This window comes from Lottia gigantea (genome assembly GCF_000327385.1).
Source record: "Lottia gigantea unplaced genomic scaffold LOTGIsca_43, whole genome shotgun sequence".
In the NCBI taxonomy this organism is placed as follows: Eukaryota; Metazoa; Mollusca; class Gastropoda; family Lottiidae; genus Lottia; species Lottia gigantea.
This window is the reverse complement of record NW_008709504.1, coordinates 1,810,824-1,835,433: the sequence shown is the minus strand read 5'-3', so window position 1 is coordinate 1,835,433 and position 24,610 is coordinate 1,810,824. Positions and strand designations below refer to the sequence as shown.

Genomic DNA, 24,610 nt, shown 5'->3' with positions numbered 1-24,610 from the left:
TAAACGCTTAATACATCCATTAAGTGATATACCCAGACTCTTTCTTTCTCAAACTGAACGGACTTGTCGCTTGCTCACTTTTTTAAAAATTTTGATTATAGTTTATTGTTGATTTTTCAAACTTGATAAAGTGTGGGATGCATACTTATTTAACCAATGGTCACTATTAAACACAAATATTAGCCACAGGACGAGTGTATTCTAAGACGTAGTATCCCTTTAATCATTTATCGTCAATTAGATAATAGCTTATTTTATTGATAATCTGGAATCAAATCACGTGGAAACAAAACATTGCTGATTAATTGTTAATTTGTTACGCGTTTTTTCAGAATTCTCAAGCTACCAATTTTCGTCCTTCGAAGCGTGTCCGTACTGATGTATCTCTGGATATGAAACAGCAAATTATCAGAGATTATGAAAAAGTGTCGCTCTCTTCACAGAAATATTTAGCTATGAAATTTGGTTTACGTCGAATAACAAAAAGCAGCATTTGAAAACGCAAAGAAGAATTTCAAAAAAAAGTTTGCCGACAATTCCAATAAAAAGCTCTCGTTAAACCGACATTATTTTACGTAGGTAGGTAGATAGATTTCTTTAATCAACAATCGTGAGTACCAATTATGACGAGAAAGTGGTGAGCTTGATTTGTTGGTACTCTAATCCATAAATGCTTTAATTAAAAATGTTTTCATAACTTGGATTGAATGTGAGAATTAGTAGTCAAGTTGAGAATGAGTTATTATGAATGAATTTTATTTTGTTACCGTTTTAACCAAAATATCTTGTTACTGTTTTGGCAGTTCTGTTACCGTTTTAACTAAATTTGTGTTGCCGTTTTGGTAGATCTGTTACCGTTTTGACATGTTACCGTTTTAACTGGATACCACGTGTCTGTAGCTGAACTGGCTACACTATGTACTACAAGACAAGAATTATGGTCAAATTTTGAAATTGCTGTGGGTTGAAATTGTCCAAAATTTCACTTTAAACACATAGAACAACATATTTTCACTAAAGTCAACCAACATCTTGTTACTTTATAACACCATTCACCAGTTTTATTGTTGTTTTTGACAGTTGATGGTGGTCATAGAGCAATTATATTTAGTAGAATTAGTGGTGTGAAAAATGATATTTATGCTGAAGGTCTTCACTTTAGGTGAGTTCTAAGCTTAGACGAAGTTCTATATAATATTTATACGCCCACATGAAATGGGGTGATTCCAAAAAGAAAAAACAGGCAGCAATAAAAAATTAAAAGTGTGTAGAAAATGTGTACCTTGTAATAAACCCAAGTGCAAAACTTGTGAAAAGATGAACACAACTAACACAATCATCATCATGTTAAACGTTCTCTGTTGGTAATTAAAAAAAGTTTTAATTTTAAGTTGTAAGCCTTTTGGTAAACCTCTGACCTGAAAATACGGCTCTAATAAAATGATTACCACTACACTACGGTGAGCGCTAATAACATTGCCCTCATTTTAATAACGGTGCTGCAGCGCATTGTACGAAGGCTAATTCTTACCAAAAAACGATCTTTTGAAAATATTCCATAAAAAAAATCCAAATTTTGTCAGAATTATCAAGTACATAGCTGATTGTCTACGACTTTCAATGAAATCAAAGGGAAATGCAAAATAGTTCCCATCAGATCGTGGCTTAGTCAGGATTTAAAGTTTGTAAAACACTATTGCTCAGAATTCTATTTCAGAATGTTATTTTAGTCCTGCTGAACTTCTCCTAAACAATTACATTTCGGCACCCTTTTGATGACTTCTGGGGTGAACCGAATGTGCAAGTGAATTGTTTGTTTGTCAGGAGCAATGTAGATCACGTCCCCATGTTACTATAAATAGTTACATATTCATAGAATGATGACCTTGACTAAAGCGCAAACGACCTTCACTGGAATTATAAGCAGATGATAAGTTGCAATAAAAATTGTCTTTCAGATCTTCGAACCCCGACGCTGTTTATCTGTAGTTCTGATGAGACTCAAACTTTAGATAAACAAAATACTGGGAGAGCTATGAAATGATGCCGTTTGTCCGCTACGGTCTATGGCCAAAACTTTTAAATCAATTTTAATGTTTCCTCGAGTAGAAGACAAAGCCATAACTCCATTTGTCACAACTTCTGCAGGGTATTGAAATATATAATATGTATAGGCCTTCCTGTATTCGGTATATGATATCGAACTCATTCTCCAACGTATTGTATTAGCGTAATATTTTTGGTGATAACGCACTTGTGTATGAAACTGGCGAATATTATCGATATTTACAGGTGAATATTATCGATATTTACTGGCGTATATTATCTATATTGACCAGTAGATATTGCATAATTCCCGGTGACTTTCAAATACAATTCATAGTTTTTTGCGTTTAACCCCAGCGATGGTCCTAATTTGAAACCGATTATTTTCTGACCGTTCTGAAAGTAACTGGAATCAAATAGGAGTGGTTTTTCGCCGGCTGCTGGACCTTAATGACACCCCTGGATTTTAAACGAAACTTGGCTTGTGTGTTTGTTATCACCCAAGGATAAAGCCTATTGAAAATAAGAAAATCGAAAATTATTTAGTATGAGTTATTGCCCTTGTTCTTGAAAACTCGTTCAATTTGTACCTCGTAAAAACTCTAGAAGGCAAGATCTTTGCCAGATTTTGACAAAACTTGGTTTTATTATTAAGTACCGCACTGAAGATTGAATATTTGTCTTCTAGAGTTTTCACAAACTAAAGATTGAACACGTTTTCAAGAACAAGGGCAATAACTCATTGTCAATATTATTCAGTATCGCCCTAAAGAGTTCAAAAGAAGTGTATGACTGAAAGTTGAATATTTCATACTGGTGATTGTTACTGTACTGCTAAATATTTTTTTCAAAATCAAAGCTGCCAGTGGGCGTATATTACCTTGCCTGGCAAGCTATCTTTAACTATGATTTGGTACATGTGGTGGTTATAATAAATGCAATCTTGTAAAACGTTCTTCTCAGATTATGAGTAGCACTATTTTAAAACTGATATGCCAATTCACAATAATGTAATAGGTAAAACTTGATATAAGACTGAACCTTGATAAGTTAGTTTAGTTTTGAGTGCATGAATATAATTTATTTGGAGTAATTTATGTCATTTCCTAAAGAGGTGAAAAAGTTTGTTTGTAGGGATGTTAATCCTATGGCTATCAACATTTAGAGATCACATTAAATAACGGAACACAATTTTTTGGTATACTACCCTTTAAGTTGTATGGCTATCATATGCCATGCCTACTATATTCTTTTTGTTATGATTATCTAGAACATTGATTTATTTAAATTTGTTTAGAATTCCATGGTTTGAATATCCAATTATATATGACATCCGAGCTAAACCCAGAAGAATTACCTCCCCTACTGGTAGTAAAGGTAAGTAAGGAACTAGAGTACATTGATAACAACTAACATGTAATTTTGTCTATAAAGGCTTTTTTATGACTAATTACAAATACGGTCAAAAGCAAGTGTAACTTTTAAACACTAAGGACTGTAAAGATTCTGAAAGGTGGGATTTGGTAACATTTTAATATGGTCATCCACTGATATGATCCACTTATGATAAATAAGTCAAATTTTTGTAAGAAAAGAAAAAGTTAAAGTAATATCTAACATGAGAACAATTAATCAAATTTTTATGGCTAGTAACATAAGATGATACCTAAAAGTTTCATTAAAATATAGATTCAATTAGATACCAAACTATGGGCAGTACAGAATCATGAAAAAAATTTCGAATTCAGAAATAATTTTTTTTTACGAAGATTTGCCTAATCCATGTCATTTGTTCTGAAAGTTTGTTAATAGATATAGTAACTTTTCCCAGGAGAATTGTACCAATACATTACATCATTTTTACCTAACGCTCATAAGTCATGTTTAGACAGACACAAATTATCTGGGCCGAGTCTTGATCGAGTCAGTTCTGCAGAAAAAGGTTGCAGGGTAAACATGTTAAGAGGGCTTGTCACCGTGCTAGTTTCAAGTGGGCCGAGTCCTGCAAGAACAGGTGGTCGCGGTCCGGACCGAGTGTGGCAGGGCTTAATATCAGTGCAGTGTAAACGCGCAACTGGGCCGAGCCGACTTACCCAATGAGAAGTGTGTATCTGTAATAATAACTTTAACCCTATAACATGTAATGTCTTAATATTATATATTGTGTTTACAATGGCTCGCTTTGCCGTTATTCATGAAAACATAATATTTATTTTTTTGTGTCTCAAAAACAAAATTTGAGATTTTTAAAAATTGTTTATGCTATGAACATGACAAAATTAATCACTACATTTCGTGATTTTCATGATCAACTTGCATTTAAAAATTAGAAGATTCAACTGCTTGGTAAATATTGTATGATATTTTAGGTTTTAAGTATTAAAATATTTGTATATTATAAAATTTTGTTGTAGATTTACAAATGGTCAATATCTCTCTGAGAGTGTTGTCTAGACCAGAATCAAGAAATTTACCCACTATCTATAAACAACTTGGTCAAGATTATGATGAACGAGTTCTTCCTTCTATTTGTAATGAGGTAACTTCTGTAACTTGTATAGATAGTGGAACCCCATTTATATGCACATTTCTATTCCCAAAGATTTCATGCATTTTAATAAATTAATAGAAAGTTGAAACAGGCAACAACTAGAGTTGTGTTGTTCACAGCTAATCCGCAAGACGAGACCTCACAGTGACACGTGACTGTATGGTGAATAGAATATGATGATTGGTTGCCAATCACAGCTGCCAGAAACAGGAAAATCGTATGACGAGTATTCCATTCCCAGTGAAAAGCTTGTGGATATTGGGGTTTCTAGATTATCGGCAACTATTTTAAACAGTATTCCACTATAAAATGATAATTGACATAGACTTAGAACAAGGAAATAGTTTGATAAAAAAAAAAGAATCTCTAATATGTTTTATTTGTAGGTATTAAAAAGTGTAGTAGCTAAGTTTAATGCCTCTCAATTAATAACACAACGTCAACAAGTTAGTTTATTAGTGAGGAGAGAATTATTACAGAGAGCTAAAGATTTTAACCTGATATTAGATGATGTGTCTATTACGGAATTAAGTTTTGGGAGAGAATATACAGCAGCCGTTGAAGCCAAACAGGTGAGATGATTTTTAGTAAACTTTGAGAGAAACTGAAACTGGTAGAGCTCAATTTATCCTCTTGTTATCTGTTTCTCTGGTCAGAATTGAAATCTTAACTTCCCTAACAATCAGAGAACATGATTATCAAGGAAGTCCTGACATGATATTGACAATATTGCATACAGCTATTTAAGAATTAAACGTGGGTCTCACTAACATTATTGTTTAGTAAACGCATTTGATCACTTGACAAACGTATGTATGTTTGTCACGTGATCAAGTGCGATAATACTAGTGAGACAAACTTTTAATTGTGATCGAGTTTGTTATCGAAATGTCAATTCTTTTTTTTTTTTTTTTTTTTTTTTTTTTTTTCTCGATTTTTACACACCTTCCTGAGCTTAGACTACAATAGTTGCAGCAACCTTTCAACGTTCACGAACCTTAGATATAGGCGACGATGTGCATAAATATATTTTGGATCTTTTTTGCAAAACCGGAAGTGCCACAGTTCAATATGTGCAAGAATAGATAATCGGCTCTAGAAGTCGTATTTTTCGGTCGATTTTCTTTGGGTTTGCATTTTTGGAATCTACTGTTAAAATCTAAAAGAATAGCAGTTTCAAAATTCGAAAATTTGTCGCAGACATTTTTTGGCCGATTTTCGAATTTTTTGGACCATTTTTCAGTTTTTTTCGGATTAATCTGAAATTTTGATAAAAGATGCATGTCACTAATGTAAACCATTTGACGTATTCAAAATTTTTGCGTCACTTCCGGTTAAAGTGCAAAATCGATTTTCACTTCCGGTTGAATAACTTCCGGTGTGATTGAAATATTTCAACGAAATTATGTATATCGTTATTAATCTTAATTCTATGGCCGATTTTAAAATAAAATTTAGTCCGAAAAAAATACTTCGGCCGCCATCTTGATTTGATACTTTCTCATAAAACTCAAAATGGGGCTTCGGGGGAGAATGGGATTGGTCAAATTTTTATGTTGGTGTATACTTTAGTCGATAGCGACAAAAATGTTGGAAATGGATTTTTGAATTTGACTTTTGCTTTTTTTGCAACTTCCGGTCGAATTTTTTCAATTTTTGAAGGCTTGTATCTCGTGACCTTGACCTTTGATGACCTTGACCTTTATAGGGTCAAAGGTCATTGACCTTGGCTATCATTTGATACTTTGACCTTTGACCCCAGACATGTACTTCAGGTTTTATAGCTATCCGTAAAAAGCCAAATTCGCAACTTTGGACTGCTCTAACACGTGACCTAATTAACCTAGAGGGTTAATTTTTTCGGTTTCGTAATGTTCTTCTCATGCACTTTACATAGATATAGAACAATTGCTTTTTTAAAGCAAAATTGAAATTCGTGATTTTTTCAAATTTGAGTTTTGTTTTACCATATTTGTGTCTTTTTGATCTTGGTGTATGTATATCTTATGACCTATTTTATGGAGAACCTTGATATTTGGAATACAACTAGACACTTTGAATATGAATTCACCTATGGCAAAAAAATTGGGGTGGGCGTGGCACATCCGGTTTGAATTACTAATTGTTTACATTTTGGGGCTGGGGCATAACTCGCATAGGATACGTTTGTTATAAAAGGGACTTTGCACACAATTACCTCATCCTTTTGGCCAGTTTGTGTTAACAGCTCAGTTGTTTCAGCTTTATAGTTCCAAAAAAGGAACGGGTTTTAACATTTGGACATTTTCATTTTTCGATTTTGACATTTGCTGACCTATATCTTTTGACTTGAATAATGTAGAAGCTTGAAATTTGAAACACAACATAACATTTGGAATATCAATTACCCTATGCAAAAAAAATTAAGGTGGGCGTGGCACATCCAGGTAATATTACTCATTATTGATATTTTTGGCCAGGAGCATAACTCGCAAAGTATACGTTTGTTCAAAATGGAACTTTGCATACAATTATCTCATGAATTGAGCCACTTTGTCTTAGAAGTTCGGTTGTTTCCGCTTCTTAGTTCAAAAAAAGGAACAGGTTTTGGAAATTCAAAATTTTCAATTTTTGACCTTGACCTTTGATGACCTTGACCTTTATTGGGTCAAAGGTCATTGACGTTGTCTATTAGTTTATGCTCTCATATTTGACCTCTGACGTCTACTTTCGCTTTTATAGCTGTCCAAAAACATCCAAATTCGCAACTTTGGACTGCTCTAGCACGTGACCTAATTAACCTAGAGAGTAAATTTTTTTGGTTTCCTAATGTGCTTCTCGTGTACTTTACATAGATATATAACAATCGTTTTTTTAAAGCAAAATTGAAATTCGTGATTTTTTCAAATTTGAGGTTTTTTTTTTACAATATTTGCGACTTTTTGAGCTTAGTGTATGTATATTTTATGATCTATTTGATGTAGAACCTTGATATTTGGAATATAACTAGACACTTTGAATATGAATTCACCTATGACCAAAAAACTTATGTGGGCGTGGCACATCCGGGTTGAATTACAAATTGTTTACATTTTCGGGCTGGGGCATAACTCGCATAGGATGCGTTTGTTCAAAAAGAGACTTTGCACACAATTACCTCATCCTTTTGGCCAGTATGTATTAACAGCTCAGTTGTTTCAGCTTTATAGTTTCAAAAAAGGAACGGGTTTTAACATTTGGATATTTTCATTTTTCGATTTTGACCTTTGTTGACTTTTGTTGACCTATATCTTTTGACCTCTATTATGTAGGAACTTGACATTTGGAACATAACGTAACATTTTGAATATTGATTAACTTATTCAAAAAAAAATTGAGTTGGGCGTGGCACTTCCGGGTTTAATTACTTTTTATTGACATTTTTGGCCAGGGGCATAACTCGCAAAGTATACATTTGTTCAAAATGGAACTTTGCATACAATTATCTCATGAATTGAGCCACTTTGTCTTAGAATTTCGGTTGTTTCCGCTTCTTAGTTCAAAAAAAGGAATAGGTTTTGGAAATTGAAAATTTTCAATTTTTGACCTTGACCTTTGTTGACCTTGACCTTTGTAGGATCTAACGTCATTGGCATTGGCTATCTATTTGTACTTTCATATTTGCTGTCCTATGTCAACTTCCGGTTTTATAGTCGTGTGCAATTAGAAATTTTGATGACGTATATCTCTTGATTTTGACCTTTTTAGACTTTCTCTTTTACGAGATCATTGACCTTGGCTATCTGCTGATACTTTCATTTGTGAGGTCTGACGTCTACTTCCGGTATTAGAATCTTCTAAAAAATGAAAATTTCTCAACTTTAGACTGTTCTTGCGCTTGATCTAATTATCGTGGAAGGATGATTTTTTTCGGGGTCTTTTGCAATTTGCAAAGTCCCACTCTATGCCACGAGTGGCTCTAGTTCTTATATCTATTTTTAAACTTTTCTACTTTTACTAACACAATTTTTTATACACCCACATAATGATGTGGTTGTATATTGTCAACGCCCCTGTCTGCCTGTCGGTTCGACTATACCCAATAGAGACAACAGTTTTTATCTCATTTTAATGAAATTTGGTGTGATCATTTATATTCACGAGATCTTGGACAAGTTCGAATTTTACTATCTTTCGATAAACGGTTTTTGAGTTATTGCCCTTGACTTATGAAAAACACGTCAAAATTTGGTTGTGAACACAATAGAGACAACAGTTTTCATCCAATTTAAATGAAATTTGGTGCGAATATTTATAATGATGAGATCTTGGTCAAGACTAAAGTTGGCTATATTTCGATGAACGGTTTTTGAGTTATTGCCCTTGATTTATGAAAAACACGTCAAAATTTGTTTGTGAAAACAATAGTGAGTACAGTTTTCATCCGATTTAAATAAAATTTGGTATGATCATTTATAATGATGAGATCTTAGTCAAGATTAAATTTGACAATATTTCGATCAACGAAGTTTGAGTTATTGCCCTTGACTTAGTAAAAACTCATCAAAATTTGTTGGTGATAGAGGTGACAGTTTATGACAGAATTTTATTATACGCCCACATTTCTCTATGTGGACGTATATTGTCGGCACCCCTGTCCGCCCGTCAACATTTGCTTGTAAACGCTCTAAATTCGGTGTGTGTATACATATTCATAAAACGAAGATCAAGTTCGAATTTGAGCTATTTTCGACTGTTAGAAGCAGAGTTATTGTCCTTGCCTCAAAATCTTGAATATGCTATTACTCTCTTAATTTTCAACCAATTTTGATGAAACTTAAAATGGATGTTATTGGAACTAAATCGAAAGGTTTGAGAAACTTAAGTTTACTTCTGATTAAATTTAAGGCTTTTTTTTACGCCAACACGTAAGTATGGGCGTATATTGTGGTTGCCCCTGTCTGTCGGTCCGTCTGTCGGTCCGTCCGTCGGTCCGTCCGTTCACATTTACCTCATGCTCACTCTACAGGCTACAATTCTCTATAGATTCTTTTGATCTTTTGTATGTGTGTCAATATCATTATGAAGATGTGCACTATTGAATTTGGTGATGATCCGACAATTTTACTGTGACTTTTATTAAAAAGGATCAACACAAGAAACCAAGTAAAATTTATGTTAAATTTAACAATGCTAAAGTTGGTTTGAACTTCTAGAAAGCAAACTTGCTGTCTGCCTCCTAATGTAGAACCAGGTAGTTTTAATAGAGAGATATGAAAGTACAAGCTATTAATGTGATATTGCATCAAACTATGATATAGAGTTTGTTTTACAGTTTTTCAATTAGCTCTTTATCAAGCTGCTGGTGGGTGTATTCGCTTGCGAGACTTGCCGCAAGCCTATGTTTCAAGATTTAGGCGTCTTGAGGAGTTATCGCCCTTTAACCTCTATACAGTAAGTGCTTCTATCAACATCAATTGCTCGTAAACGCTCTAAAAACTAGATTTTTTTATGGAATCAAATGAAATTCGGTATGTGTATACATACTCATAAAACGAAGATCAAGTTAGAAGCAGAGTTATTGCCCTTGCCCTAAAATATTTAATATTTACCATCCGCATGCCGTGGTGGGCATATATGGCTGTGGTCCACTATCTTTAAATAATGTTTGTTTGTTTAAATCAACAATATCTTGCACAAATTAGATTTTTGGTATGATTTACACAGATAGGTGACTGCCCTTAATATACTGAAAATATATCAGGAAACTTGGCATATCTTGCTAGGCAACCACTTGTTAACTTTTTTATTTGATCTGCTCTTTGAATTGATCTTAGATTGCGTTGTTGTTGTGCTTCGACAACGGCTTTGATGTGACAAACTACAGTTTATGGAAAAATAAACGCCATTTTGCGTAACTGGTTCATTGAAGGGAGTAATAGTCAATATTTCAGATTATTTGATGGTATTCTTCTACCTAATTAAAATGAAAGCGGTCAACATTTCAACTGATTTCTTTTCTGTGGATTCATGCGATAATTTGATATTGGTTAGTTTTCGATGTATTTTGATTGAATTTAATCTCTGTACAGTTAAATCTTATTTAGATTATTAAACAATGTTTGTGTTATTTGTAGGTAGCTCAACAAGAGGCTCAGAAAGCCCAGTTTTTTGTAGAAAAGGCCAAACAAGAAAGACAGCAGAAAGTTGTTCAGGCTGAGGGAGAGGCAGAAGCTGTTAGACTGATATCCTTTTAAAAATGACATTAAATTTTTTTTCGGCCATATCTGTAGAAATATTTGAATCTCTCTCAATTACCCTTCACTTCAAATTTGATTTTACATAATTGAAAATGAATTGAGGTGTATAAAAAACTACAGATAAAGTTCTTGTATTGAAATAACACACGGTGTAGTTCACAACCATTTTGAATCTCTTCCTCAACTTAATAAGTCAAATTTTAAAAAAAGACTATTATATTTCAACAAAGCCTTCAAATCACATTTAAAGCCATTCTAAACCCTAAAGGTACATTTCGCTTTTTTTGTAACTTGAAATTTTCTTATTTCAAATTTGCGAAAAATTATACACCAAAATGTATCTGAAATTTTTATATTTGTAAACTTTTTAAGTTTGTTATATTTTTTGGAAGCTGTTAGAAAACTACTGTACAGTTATAAAGCAAAAATTGTACAAAAATATATCTCCTATGTATTCAAAAGGATTCAACTAGTAATATCGAGCCATTATAAAGCTAAAAACCAAAACTAGGTCAAACTGCTTAAATAACAATTAGTACTCTCCGTTTTTAATTAACCCTTTTAAAACCAATTTAATTTGATCAAGAAGATACATAGATATAAATAGTAAAATGAAATATTTTCAGTTATAATTCATGATGTTTTTAATAATGAAAACTCTGTACAAAAAAGCAGAATGTCCCTTTTAAAATGTGATTTGATTGATTGAAGTATTATAACTTATTTGTAAATTTTGACTTATTGAGTGTAGGGAAATATTCAAAATGGCTGTGAACTACATTTGTGTTTGTTAATTCAATACAAGAACCATATGTAGTTTCTATGGTTAAGGTGTAGCTTTAATTGATTAGAAAATTTAATGTCTGATTTTCATTTTGAACAGTGCCAAGGATAACTGAAAGTAAAGTTTGAGAAATTGTGAAGTGAATAGTAAAAAAGATAAAGTACTGTTCATGATATTAGCACATTAGTTCTGGTAAATATAGGTTATTTCTGCTTGCCAAATGATGATATTGTGCGTTATTGAAATAAATGTAAAGATTAAAGTTAAACCAAAGTTAAGATATTGTTTGTAATCTTGGTAGATTAACTTAGTTTGTTAATTTGCTGTAAGGGCGAACATAGATTAAATACTCTCATTCAAAACACTGAATATTTTAATAGATTCAGAATATTCGGTACTGAGGAGAGTAAACATTTTTCAGGGGGGTGGGGCTTACAGGTTGATCATTTACTTTACATTTATTCATGAAAATAATTTTAGTAATCTGATGGCAAGCTAACAACCTAATATAGAAATTGCTGTTGATGCTAAATATTGAGGTCTAATAGCACATAGGCAGCCTAGTTGAAGCCTCAGTCATTGGTTCACGTCCGTTTTGAATCTCTTCCTCGAATTTATAAGTCAAATTTTCAAATAGGCTATCAAAGCCTTCAAATGAAATGACATTAAATGTGATTTGAAGGTTTGGATGAAAGCCTTCTTAAAAATCAAAGAAATGATTCAAAATGGTTGTGTGTTGAAAGTTGGAGATCAAAAAATAGTGGGCCAGGCTTATGTGGCTGTAAAATTTGTGCTGTTATATACTTGATCATTTAGGAATTTTTAAATTTGAAACCCGTTTTTGTCCCCCATATTGGAACTACAGAAATTGATTTCCTTAACATATTTGATACATTGGTCAAGCTTTGAGTACAAACCCTGGTTACCTCAAACTAAGAAAAATCACTGCAGCACAAAATGTAGCTAGAACAGTAAGTATATATAGAATTAATACCCTATTGTGTTTATTGACCTCAAAAAACTTCAGTAAGATTCCAAATCAATTTAAACTTTTCAAAGGCTTTAATCAAATGCCATCTATATCTGAAGTATTTTATTTGCATTCTATGACAAGTACCCTGGAATATTACAATGTGGAATAATAACTTATTGTTTCTAAGTAGCAAGGCTTAAAATAACTACAGAAATTGAGTTGGACATTTGAAATTTTGTACCGGGCATAGCAAAAATATGATATTTTCAATTGAAAAAATTCATTTTAAACCCATCAATTTAGGACTGGCATTTGCTGATTTCTCACCTGCAAATAATACAGGTTAACAACTTGGACTTGTGTCAACACCGTTCATTTGTGTTTTGACGTGATCATCCAGACCTTGCATTTCTTCTCTAGGTGCTAGTAATCTGGATGATCTAGACGATGTTATTGTTGCTGCGAACATTTTTGATTTTTGAGGCAAGGAATGTCAATCGGTAATGTGAAAAAGAACATTTTTCAAGAACACACAACTTTGACTAATGTTAGCAGTATCAACAGCCATATTCGCTGATAATTCATGATCTTTTCAACAAGAAAAACAATATTTTTTTTCATAGATTTGGTGCTGGACAGAAATGTCCGACTCAAACGAGATTGTACTGGACATTTGCCGAAATTGTAGCGGAAGATGTCCGTGTCCGGAAGCTTATTTCAAGCCTTGCTAACCAGTTGTATTTACACAATGATAAAACTTAGGATGTCTAAAATATTGAAATTTTTAAACTTGGCTACAATGAGTAGACTTACCTGGTGTCTTATCTATATTACTGAATCCCTTTATATTTCAATAAAACCATTAAACTAAGTCATAATTCATAAAACTAAGTAATAATTCATTAAACTAAGTCATAATTCATAAAACTAAGTAAAAATTCATAAAACTAAGTAATAATTCATAAAACTAAGTAATAATACATAAAACTAAGTAATAATTCATAAAACTAAGTAATAATTCATAAAACTAAGTAATAATTCATAAAACTAAGTAATAATTCATTAAACTAAGTAATAATTCATTAAAGTAAGTAAAAATTCATTAAACTAAGAAATAATTCATAAAACATTATTTGAAACATACTTAGAAGTGTGTTTCAATAATTAATGGATATACTGTCTTTTATAGAGATTCTATTCTTTAGTCATGGCACTTGTTAAGTCCAACTGATGTAAAATGACCTTAGTAGAAATCCACTGTATTCATTACTAAATCATGTCTTTGATTTTTTTCAGATTGCCCAATCCCAGAATCGTGTGTATTTGAATGCTGGTTCTCTAATGTTGAATTTGAATGAGGATTCCTTTGATGCTTCGGCTGATAAGTTGTCTCACAAAAAACGATAAAAGAAAAATGGATTGATAACACAAAGCCATCACGACAATATAAACTGTTTATGAGAAGTGTGTTTAACATAGAGTGATTGTTATATATGTTGATTAGTGTAAGAAACAATGATGTTATATTGTGATGTTTGATGACAATTCTCTTATGTTGTAATAACTTCAGTAGGTACATCTTTATTGATTATTATTTTTATTACCAATGATAATCACAAAATGACTTCGGCTTTGGAACAACATAGACATCACACATAATATTTTATTTGTAATATTTAAAGGGACAGATACGCAATTGTTTTGAACAACAAAAACTTTTTTTTTTAGATTAGCCAATCAGCATTATTGTTTACAGCTCTCGCCGTCAAAATTGAGCCTTCAAATCCATGTGTGTCTAGAATTATCAGCGTTAAAAAGTTTCTTGCGAAAATATATAGAAAAGACATCTATAGAAATAAGAAAAGAAATTCCAAGTTTAGGATATTTTTAAAGGAATTATACGATTTTCCTACATTTATAGTACTTCCGAAGACTAATTACATTCATGGGCGCATCTGTCCCTTTAACAAAGTCAGTAATTTGAGATTGAGTACAGAAAGAACTATTTGGAAAAAAATAAAATTATTGCTTAACTAAATTTTTCTGTTAACTCATTCGAAGACTATGATATGTGTACAATCAGGAAAAATCAATTTACCTACAAATATAATCAAACAGTAAGTGATAAATAGAAAAAGGGAGTTTTCAGAAATATAACTCATTAAAATGGTGTATTATGAATTTAAGTACTGATCTGTTGTTTATGTTATAGTGCCTGCAGTAAGCAATGTTCTTATGGTGAGCTATCCTTTCACATGGCCTTCGTTCACAGATAAAACTTTTCAATTGTCAAAAAAAATAAGGAAAGAAAATTTGAAAGATGAATTTGTCTTGCATGGTTTCATTACAACAGTTCTTAAAGGGACAGGTGCGCCGTTGTTTTTGACCAATCATACTTTAGTCTCAAAGACGGGAATTTTTGATATCAGTGATAGTGTTCACAGCTTACCGTGAAAATTTGAGCCTTCAAATCCATGTGTGTCCAGAATTATCTGCAATTGAATGTTAAAATGAGGAATATCATTTTAAGATACTCTGTGATATATAGAAAAGACATATATAGAAGTAGTGAGTAAAATTCCTACTTGATATGTTTTTAAAGGAATTATGCGATTTTCGTACATTTCTAGTATTTCTGAAGACTCAAATCAACCCCCAAATGGCACACCTACCCCTTTAATAACATAGTCAGGTAAAGATGTTTTTGAAAATCCATACAAGATTCGAAACCTAAACACAAGCTTGATAGTTCTGGGTCTTCATCAAAAATGTTAAGGTCATCAGTCTACATAAAATTAGACCAAACTTTCATTCCGTTACTTATTTATCAAAATTGACCTTTTGACCTAATCTTGCCTAACCAATCTAATTCCTGCCATCTCTAACGCTGGCACTTTGTGAGCGATTAAAGCAGATGTCATCAGATTAGGTTACAAGGTAATTTTGACGAATGTTCATAAAAGCCCGTCTTCGGACCTTAACTGAAGTGGCTATATTAAAAATAAAAGCTATTAAAAACAGAAAAGTTTGGTCTAATTTTATACTGATACTTTTAGATTAGTTAAATAGTAAGATATCATAATTACAAAATACAAATACAGAAACCTTGACTTGAGTTTTAAATGTTTGCCTAAAAAAAATCAAATTCAATATTGTATCTCATGACCATTCTGTGTAAAAACAGAAATATTGTATGTAACATTCAAATTATGTAGTGCTAATAGAAAATTGTATTCAAAGACATTTTTATATTATCCTTTTTTATACGCCCACATGAAATGGGGGGCGTATATTGCCGTCACCCATGTCAGTCCGTCCACAATTGCTCGTAAACAAGACACAATTCTTGACGGATTTTGACAAAACTTGGTATGAGTGTTCGTAATCACCCAAGGATGAACCCTATTGAAAATCAGAAGAATCGAAAAATATTTAGTATGTTATTGCCCTTGTTCTTGAAAACACGTTCAATTTTTAGCTCGTAATCATTCTAGAAGGCACAATTCTTGACTGATTTTGATGAAACTTGGTGTAAATGTTCGTTATCACCCATGGAAAAAACCCTATTGAAAATCAGAAGAATTGAAAAATATTTAGTATGAGTTATTGCCCTTGTTCTTGAAAACGCTTTCAAATTTAGCTCTTAAACACTAAAAGGCATGATTCTTGCTGGATTTTGACAAAACTTGGTTTTATTATTCAGTCTGAAGATTGAATATTTGCCTTCTTGAGTTTTCATGAGTTAAAAATTGAACACGTTTTCAAGAACAAGGGAAATAACTCGTACTCAGTATCGCCCTAAAGAGTTCAAAAGAAGTGTATGACTGAAGGTTGAGTATTTTATACCGGTGATTTTACTATGCTGCTAAATATTTTTATTTATAATCAAAGCTGCCAGTGGGCGTATATTACCTTGCCTAGCAAGCTATCTTTCCCTTTTATAGAAAAAGAGCATGGCATCATTGCAGGTGTTACCAGTTGCAGGAGAGTGGAATTTGCATGCAAATAAGTTGAGCATTCTTGTGCTAATTTGAAAAAAAGGTTTCGACGTTTTTCTGTCTCAACAAGATTGTCCTCATCGAGCACTTAGCTTTTGCCTTATTCCTGTATAGCACAAGATTTACCATCATATGTTATAAAGTTTAATCATACTGTTTAATTTCTTGACTATTCGAGTTCATCTTTCTTCTGACAGCCCAAAATATTCCACCCATACTTGCCAAAAGCACTAAACCAGAAAATGCCGTCAAACCAGCAACGGTCTTCCAATCTTTGAACAAACTCAGTGCATCATTGGAAACCGAAAAGTCAGATGATTTATCAGATGTGTCAATGGAGTTGTCGGGATAATTGGAAGCTGTTGTATCCACGGTCCTTACTCTCGAGTCGAAATTGCTGTCGGTCACAGTGTCACTGGGTATAGTTTGACTCGTCTGATTCGTTTCGAAACTCGTAGAGTCATCTATGATTATTTCTTCAGTACTAGTAACTTGTTCGCGACCAATAAATGTTGAGTCGAAGGAAGTCATATTTTCTACTGGTAATGTACTCTGTGTTATGGTCATTGTTGTATCGTCTGATGATTTAAAAGTTTGTTCTGTTGGTATTGAAGTTGTTGAAGTCACTTCCTCATATATACTTTGTGTTATGGTCATTGTTGTCGTATCGTCTGATGATTTGAAAGTTTGTTCTGGTGGTATTGTAGTTGTTGAAGTCAATTCCTCATATGTACTTTGTGTTATGGTCATTGTTGTCGTATCGTCTGGTGGTTTAAAAGATTGCTCTGTTGGTATTGAATTTGTTGAAGTCAATTCCTCATTGTTCCCAGTGGAAGATTCTATGGATGGTATTGCTTGTGATACCTCTTGTTTGAGTTCAGTAGTAGTAATAATAGGTGTTGTAGGCTTCAACCCTTCAAATGTAAAATACATTTACAGTAATGGGACCAAAAATCACAAGCACTAATGCATTAAGAATTGTATGATTAAAAATTAAGGTGATTGTGAACGGGTCTAATATTGCTATTTTTCGCTAATTAATGCGAGGTAAATTTCCGTCTTCGTATTTCAAGAATATTAAGTAAACGGGGAAGTCATCCAGAAAACTTCAATTTTTGAAGACTTTTCCCAAATTACCCACAAGTTTATCAAAACAAACCAGTTTCCGTAAACTTAAAACTTAGATAGCGTTGTGTAAGTTTTGCCCCCTAATTTTCTGTCCCTGATTGTGCTAATAAAAACCTACCAATAAAAACAAATACCTCTAGGAAATTCACTTTCTATTTTCCAAGAAAAGACTATTACTAATAAGCTTGACCAAAAGTTTCCCGTTTCTGAGGTATGATTGGTCATAAAAATGGCGAATCTATTTGTTTAAACGCGAACTAAAATTGTGAAGTTACAACTCTTCAAGAAAACTATGGAGGACGCAGGGAAAATAATTGTCTATATTTCATCACATTTAAGTAAAGTTGGCCGTTAGGGTATATGACCTTGTCTTACAATTTGATTTTAAAACATACCTGTACATGCTGCTGTGAATATCCTTTTATGTAAAGTTTCGTTCTTCAACTGATCAAAATTATCAATTTTCAATGCAAAATCTTTATCTGATGCTATATTCAACAGTTCAGTATCCTCAACTCCCTTACCAACACCAATAGCTACCACATCCACGCCTTTATCATGTAATAACTTAGCTTCACTTTGTGTTTGATGTGGGACTTTAGATTTACCATCAGTTATCACGAATACCAAATCTGGAACCTCTTCCCTGTCACCATTTGCTGCGTTCAAAACGTTTTGATTGGCAAAGCCTAAAGCCTCACCAGTCTTCGTACCACCACCATTATATCGCATGGCTTTAATGGTATTTGTTATTTCAGTTTTATCAAAAGATTCGTCTAACCACAGAATCTTGGTTAAAACACTACTAAATCTAACCACACTCAAGCGAATCTTAGATTCACCAATATCCAATTTCTGCACAAAATAAACTAAAAAACTTCTAACTTTTTCAAAATTTCGTGATTTCACACTGCCGGACGAGTCCACTAGAAAAACAACATCTTTTCTTTCGTCACACTCTGAAATGTTGATAACAAAAAGTAAATAACAGAAATTTTTGCATACTTTGACGTGCAACGCAAAATAGCAACTCCGTCTACCCAAGAAGAAAACTTCTTTAGTGCATTCCAGAAAATATACGTTTCAAAAATTAAAATATAAAAAAAATTACTTTGAAGTATGGCTGGAACTACTAAAATTATTAACACTATTACAAAAACTTTTAGATCCGCCATTTCAGATGTCTATATTACAACCGTCTGATCGGTAGCGATATACCAACAACTTAACATAGTTATAGCAATAGGAAATGCGTATTGGTTCCTGTATCATCATTGTACAAATTTCCTGTTTATTTTAAACTCCTATTACTTTAAAGAGAGTATTCGATGGTATATATTCGCTAAAATAATAGTTTTTCCATTAATTATTGTCCCGCAAAAACCTAAAAGAGTAGGCTAATGAAGCTATCTAAGCATAATTTCTGTCGTTTCTGTCATTTCACGCTGGTTTCTAGTCTCAAGCCCAAACTGGAGCAGAAACGTAGGACGTAAACACTCGTTTCATTTCAATTCATTCATTAAGGTTTGGTAATAATTAAATGTTTGGAGCCGTTTCAATACCAGCTTACTTTAACTTACATGAATTAAAAGCAACGTAATTTTTCGAATTGCTATTGCAACTAACTGATGATCAAAAATTCCCTTTCCCTTAAGCCTATGAAATGTCTGATTTTGAAGAGAAAATTAAAGGCATTGTAAAGAGGTTTTATAATATTTCTACGTGTATCGAGAACATTAATAGCATCGAATTACATATATACCATTAACATCTTCAATCAAATGTCTGCATTTGTACCTGCAATTCCACTTAAGCTAAGTGTATAATGACGTCATTAATCTCAGGTTATTTAACCTTTTTATACGCCCACATCTCTCTATGTGGTCGTATATTGTCGGCACCCCTGTCGGTCCGTCCGTTCGTCAACATTTGCTTGTAAACGCTCTAAAAACTAGAGTTTTTGATGGAATCAAATGAAATTCGGTATGTGTTTACATATTCATAAAACGAAGATCAAGCTCGAATTTGAGCTATTTTCGACCGTTAGAAGCAGAGTTATTGCCCTTGTCCCAAAATCTTGAATATGCTATTACTCTCTTAGTTTTCAACCGATCTTGATGAAACTTAAAATGGATGTTATTGGACCTAAATCGAAAGGTTTGAGAAAGTTTTGTTTACTTCTAATTAAATTTAAGGCTTTTTCAAGATTTAGGCCTCTTACGTCAGTTTTGAGGGGTTATCGCCCTTTAACCTCTATACAGTAAGTGCTTCGATCAACATCAATTGCTCGTAAACACTCTAAAAACTAGAGTGTTTGAAGGAATCAAATGAAATTCGGTATGTGCATACATATTCATGAAACGAAGGTCCGTCGGTTCGTCGGTCCGTCCGTCAACATTTGCTTGTAAACGCTCTAAAAACTAGATTTTTTGATGGAATCAAATGAAATTCGGTATGTGTAGACATATTCATAAAACAAAGATCAAGTTCGAATTTGAGCTATTTTCGACCGTAAGAAGCAGAGTTATTGCCCTTGCCCCAAAATCTTTAATATTTACCAGCCGCATGCGGCGATGGGCGTATATGGCTGTGGTCCACTATCTTTATTTAAATCAGACCGGCTATAAGTTCGGTTATAATGCTACATAATTGAATGACTTGCTGACAGGAATTTTTAGAGATGAATTTTGGCTGCAATGTGAGTTTTGAATGCGTTTTCTGTATTTTATCGCTGCATTGTATGTTTTGTTTGAAAAGCTTTCTCTTTCTTAGATTTAGGGGGATCTGAAAAAAACCGTTTTTCTTAAATTATTGATCACGGTGTTTTCTACTCCATGGACTCTTCGGAACTGCTGCTATCGTCTTCCCAATCAGTGACAACCGTCGACCTGATCTTGTGGCGAAAGTAAAGAACTTTGTCAGCTTTTTGGCGAGCGTATTCGTAATAACCGTTTCTCACACCTTCGACAACAGACATTCTCAAACGGATGTTGTAGCGGAAAGAACGCAGCTCATCTCGTCTTGCTCGATCGTATCTAACTTGAAGATCTTGTAATTTGTTGTTCAGCAAAACCACTTGTTCACAGGCTCTTCTGAATCGAAATTCGGTCTCGGACAAGTTCACGTGGAGATTAGGAAGGCTACTTCCTTGGCGGAATTACTGTCATAAGCCCCTCCGACGTTAAATGAAGAATTTGCAGAGAAGCAAGCATGCGTTGACTTGCGAAATTTATTTAATAGATTCTCAACCGATCCAATGCTACTCAAACACTTGTAAGTAATGTATTGTCTTTTGGACAGAAAGACGGTTTCTATCTCTGTCTACACAATTTTGATGACAAGAATTGATGTTTAAGATAGACACAGCACCGCGCGTCTCTGCAGTTCCAAGCCCCGATCTCAGAGATCATCTAAACAGAGAATTGGACATGAAAATGGGACAGGAAGTGTGTTTGTGTGTGAAAACCAGGGGGTTACTGTATCGGCTTTTATGACATCATAATGCCACAGTTGAATGACGTTTTGACAATGGAATTTATAGAGATGAATTTTGGCTGTAAAGTTGGTTTTGATCACGTTTTCTGTATTTTACCGATGTCTAGACTAGAAAATTACATGTACGATACATGAAATCAAGTAAGTGTGTTTGGTTTATTCTTGCCATCATCGCTGCATTGTATGTTTTGTTTGAAAAGCTTTCTCTTTCTTAGATTTAGGGGGTTCTGAAAAGAACCGTTTTTCTTAAATTATTGATCACGGTGTTTTCTACTCCATGGACACTTCGGAACTGCTGCTATCGTCTTCGCAATCGGTGACAACCGTCGACCTGATCTTGTGGCGAAAGTAAAGAACTTTGTCAGCTTTTTGGCGAGCGTATTCGTAATAAGCGTTTCTCACACCTTCGACCGCAGACATTCTCAAACGGATGTTGTAGCGGAAAGAACGCAGCTCATCTCGTCTTGCTCGATCGTATCTAACTTGAAGATCTTGTAATTTGTTGTTCAGCAAAACCACTTGTTCACAGGCTCTTCTGAATCGAAGTTCACGTGGAGATTGGAGATGGAATCCATTTCGAGATAAGCAAGTAGGACTGTGGATATAGTTATCAGATGAAAACTAGCAAGTGATGCATTGTGCCCTACAACTTGGGGTTTATATATATTTCCTTAGCTCTAAGACTGACACACGTGATGTGATTTTGAAGCGACAGGACGTGTTTTTTGTGCTCTGGAGTTCAGTGAAGTGGAACACAGTGAAAATTAATTTTACGAAATTCGATAATTTTTGAAGTTTATAGGACAATGGATATAAACGAAAATATCAGTAAAGTAATGGAACTAATATCTAATCTTGATATTAGATCGGAACAAAATTGAAGAAGTGCACAAAGCAGTTTTATCGATTTCGGTCAAAGTTCAGGAGTTGGATTGCGAGCTCACGAAAGTGAAAATGAACAATACTCAACTCGATGAGAAATTTAAACTGCTGGATATAAAAAACAGTGAAATTATTCACAAACTTGATGCCTCTCACTCAAAAGTTGATACAATTGTCAGACAGTGGGATATTGATCACGAACTAAACACTCTACTTATGAAGAAAATAGAAGATCTTACAAGAAAACAATTGGACATGGATGCTCAATTGATCGATGCTCAGTGTCGGTCAATGAAAAATAATCTCATTTAATCTCAAGATAACAACGAAGATACGGAAAAATTATTGACGGGATTCCTTAAAAATGAACTAAATGTGGAGAATGGTATTTCATTTTGTAACGTGCATCGTTTTGGAAAACAAAGGATGGGGAAACACAGACCGATTGTGGCAAGATTTATCCACCATGCTGACCTTGTAACTGTTAAGAGGAAATCATACATGCTTAAAGGTAAGAGCTATGGTATCAACGAACAATATCCGCAAGTTATAGAGGCCAAGCAAAGAACTCTATATCCAATCATGAAAGAATTCAGAGAAAAGGGGCATAAAGTTAGACTTATAAGGGATAGATTATATATAAATGATATCTTGTACAGTGAAAACGAACAATTTTCAGATAACCTGATAACAGACAGGCCAAACGCTGTAAGAAGACCTTGGGAAACAAAACGACCACCGGCGAAAAGGCCTGCATTATTCAGCTCGGAATCCGAGAGTTCATCACCGGGGCAGCAAAAAGCATAGGAAAACGCCGGGAGTGATGTGTGTGTTTTGTCCTGGAATATTGGTAAGGGATTGTGCCAAAAGATTAAGAACCAGGATTTCATGAACATCCTTTGTGCATACGATGTTTTATGTTTATACGAGTGTTGGATTGATGAGAGAGATGACATAGGCATTGAGGGTTACACTGCATCTATATATCCGAGAAAGACTGGAAAAGGCGGTGGAACTGTTATATTTATTAGCAATAGTATTATAGATAATTGTTCTATTATAAAGAATGTACATGATTGCATTGTTGTTGTAAAGATAGTGTCACATAATCTCGAAATCCCAAGTATTATTCTCATAGCCTGTTATTTTCCCCCACAAGGCAGTGTATTTTACGACAATCAGGATTTCGATCCCTTTGTCGAGTTGCAAGATTTAATAATTGAATTCAGTTGTGATAATAATATTTTAATGGTCGTCGGCGATTTGAATAGTAGGACATTTGTTAATGATGATTTTATCCAACATGATAAGATGAATCCAAATTCAGAATTGATAGGCGAATTTTGTAATATGTATGAACCTGACAGTTTAGAGAATTTATGCTGTAGAAAGAATATGGATAATGTTGTAAATAGTTATGGAAGAATGCTTTTATCATTATGTATAATGACTGGAATGAGAATTGTAAATGGGAGATTAAATGGCGACAGGGAAGGCAACTTTACATTTTGTAGCTCTAAAGGATCTGGCCTAATTGATTATCTCATTTTACGTAGTAATCACTTCAATTTGCTGAGTCAATTTAGTACTGGTTCATTTACTGAGTTTTCTGACCACTCTCCATTATGTTTTAAAATCAATTTCCATGTTGTTTTTAAGCCAAAATGTCTGAGTTCTGATATAGTTTTAACCAAATGGAATGACAGTAAGAGGGAAGATATAAAATTGGTACTGAAAGAGTCAATGAACCAAATTTTAACGTCAGTAACCATTGATAATAATTCACAAACAAACGTTGATCAAATAGTTGATACCTTCTCAGTGAGGGTAAGTGAGCTACTTTCACCATACAATCGCAAAGTAAGTAGTATTAAAAGGTCAAGTAAACTCCGGAAAACTGTCGATAAACCTTGGTTCAATGACTTATGTAAATCTTATTATGTAACATACAAGTCAGCTCTTAAGACATTTAATAAGAAGAAATCAGTAATTAATCGAATCAATTTAACTGAATGCCGACAAAGATATAAAAAGTTTGAAATGAAGTTAAAAAACAATTACTTAAGTCATCAAGGCAATATGTTAGACTTATTAAGAATGCATAACCCCAAAAAAATTCCACAAGCTATTTAACAAAAAGAAGAAAACTTCAATGTGTCCTATAGCAATGGAAGACATGTACGAACATTTTTCATCCTTTCATCCCTATCATCCTTCACGGCAAAAAGTAACCCTATAATAAATGATTACATTAACTCTTTTGATGACTGTTTTAAGAATCGAAGAACTTGATATTCCTATAACGTCAAGCGGGGTTCATAAAGCTGTCCAAAAACTTAAGTTAAATAAGTCCAGTGGGTCAGATAATATTTTAAATGAACTCTTTATTTACTGTATGGATGAATTAATGCCTTGCTTATTACTTATATTTAACAGTATCTTAGAATCTGGGTATTATCCTTCAGCGTGGTGTATTGGAAATATAGTGCCAGTGTTAAGAAGGGAGATACGCATAATCCGGATTGCTATAGAGGT

The 24,610-nt window shown here is 33.5% G+C and overlaps 3 protein-coding genes across 3 annotated transcripts in view; 2 read left to right on the top strand and 1 right to left on the bottom strand.

Annotated features, from left to right (window-relative positions):
• Nucleotides 1-15,814, top strand: part of LOTGIDRAFT_204240 (hypothetical protein) — a 16,462-nt gene extending 648 nt beyond the window's left edge. Inside the window, exons 2-8 of the mRNA XM_009060623.1 lie at nt 1,081-1,162; nt 3,344-3,423; nt 4,461-4,585; nt 4,984-5,169; nt 10,693-10,800; nt 12,493-12,570; nt 13,869-15,814. Of these exons, the coding sequence (XP_009058871.1) occupies nt 1,081-1,162; nt 3,344-3,423; nt 4,461-4,585; nt 4,984-5,169; nt 10,693-10,800; nt 12,493-12,570; nt 13,869-13,979 (770 nt within the window). The 3' untranslated portion in view covers nt 13,980-15,814. The remainder of the gene's footprint in view (nt 1-1,080; nt 1,163-3,343; nt 3,424-4,460; nt 4,586-4,983; nt 5,170-10,692; nt 10,801-12,492; nt 12,571-13,868) is intronic.
• Nucleotides 15,815-18,082: 2,268 nt separating this feature from the next.
• On the bottom strand, nt 18,083-18,640 carry LOTGIDRAFT_123318 (hypothetical protein; the record flags this gene model as incomplete). Its single annotated transcript, XM_009060622.1, has 1 exon — nt 18,083-18,640. A coding segment is annotated over one exon (558 nt), but the record flags the coding sequence as incomplete, so codon positions are not given.
• Nucleotides 18,641-22,501: 3,861 nt separating this feature from the next.
• Nucleotides 22,502-24,208, top strand: LOTGIDRAFT_164136 (hypothetical protein; the record flags this gene model as incomplete). The annotated part of the gene is made up of 2 exons (XM_009060621.1): nt 22,502-22,783; nt 23,006-24,208. The coding sequence occupies 2 exons, from the start codon at nt 22,502-22,504 to the stop codon at nt 24,206-24,208; spliced, it is 1,485 nt and encodes a 494-aa protein (XP_009058869.1).
• Between the last annotated feature and the right edge of the window lie 402 nt (nt 24,209-24,610).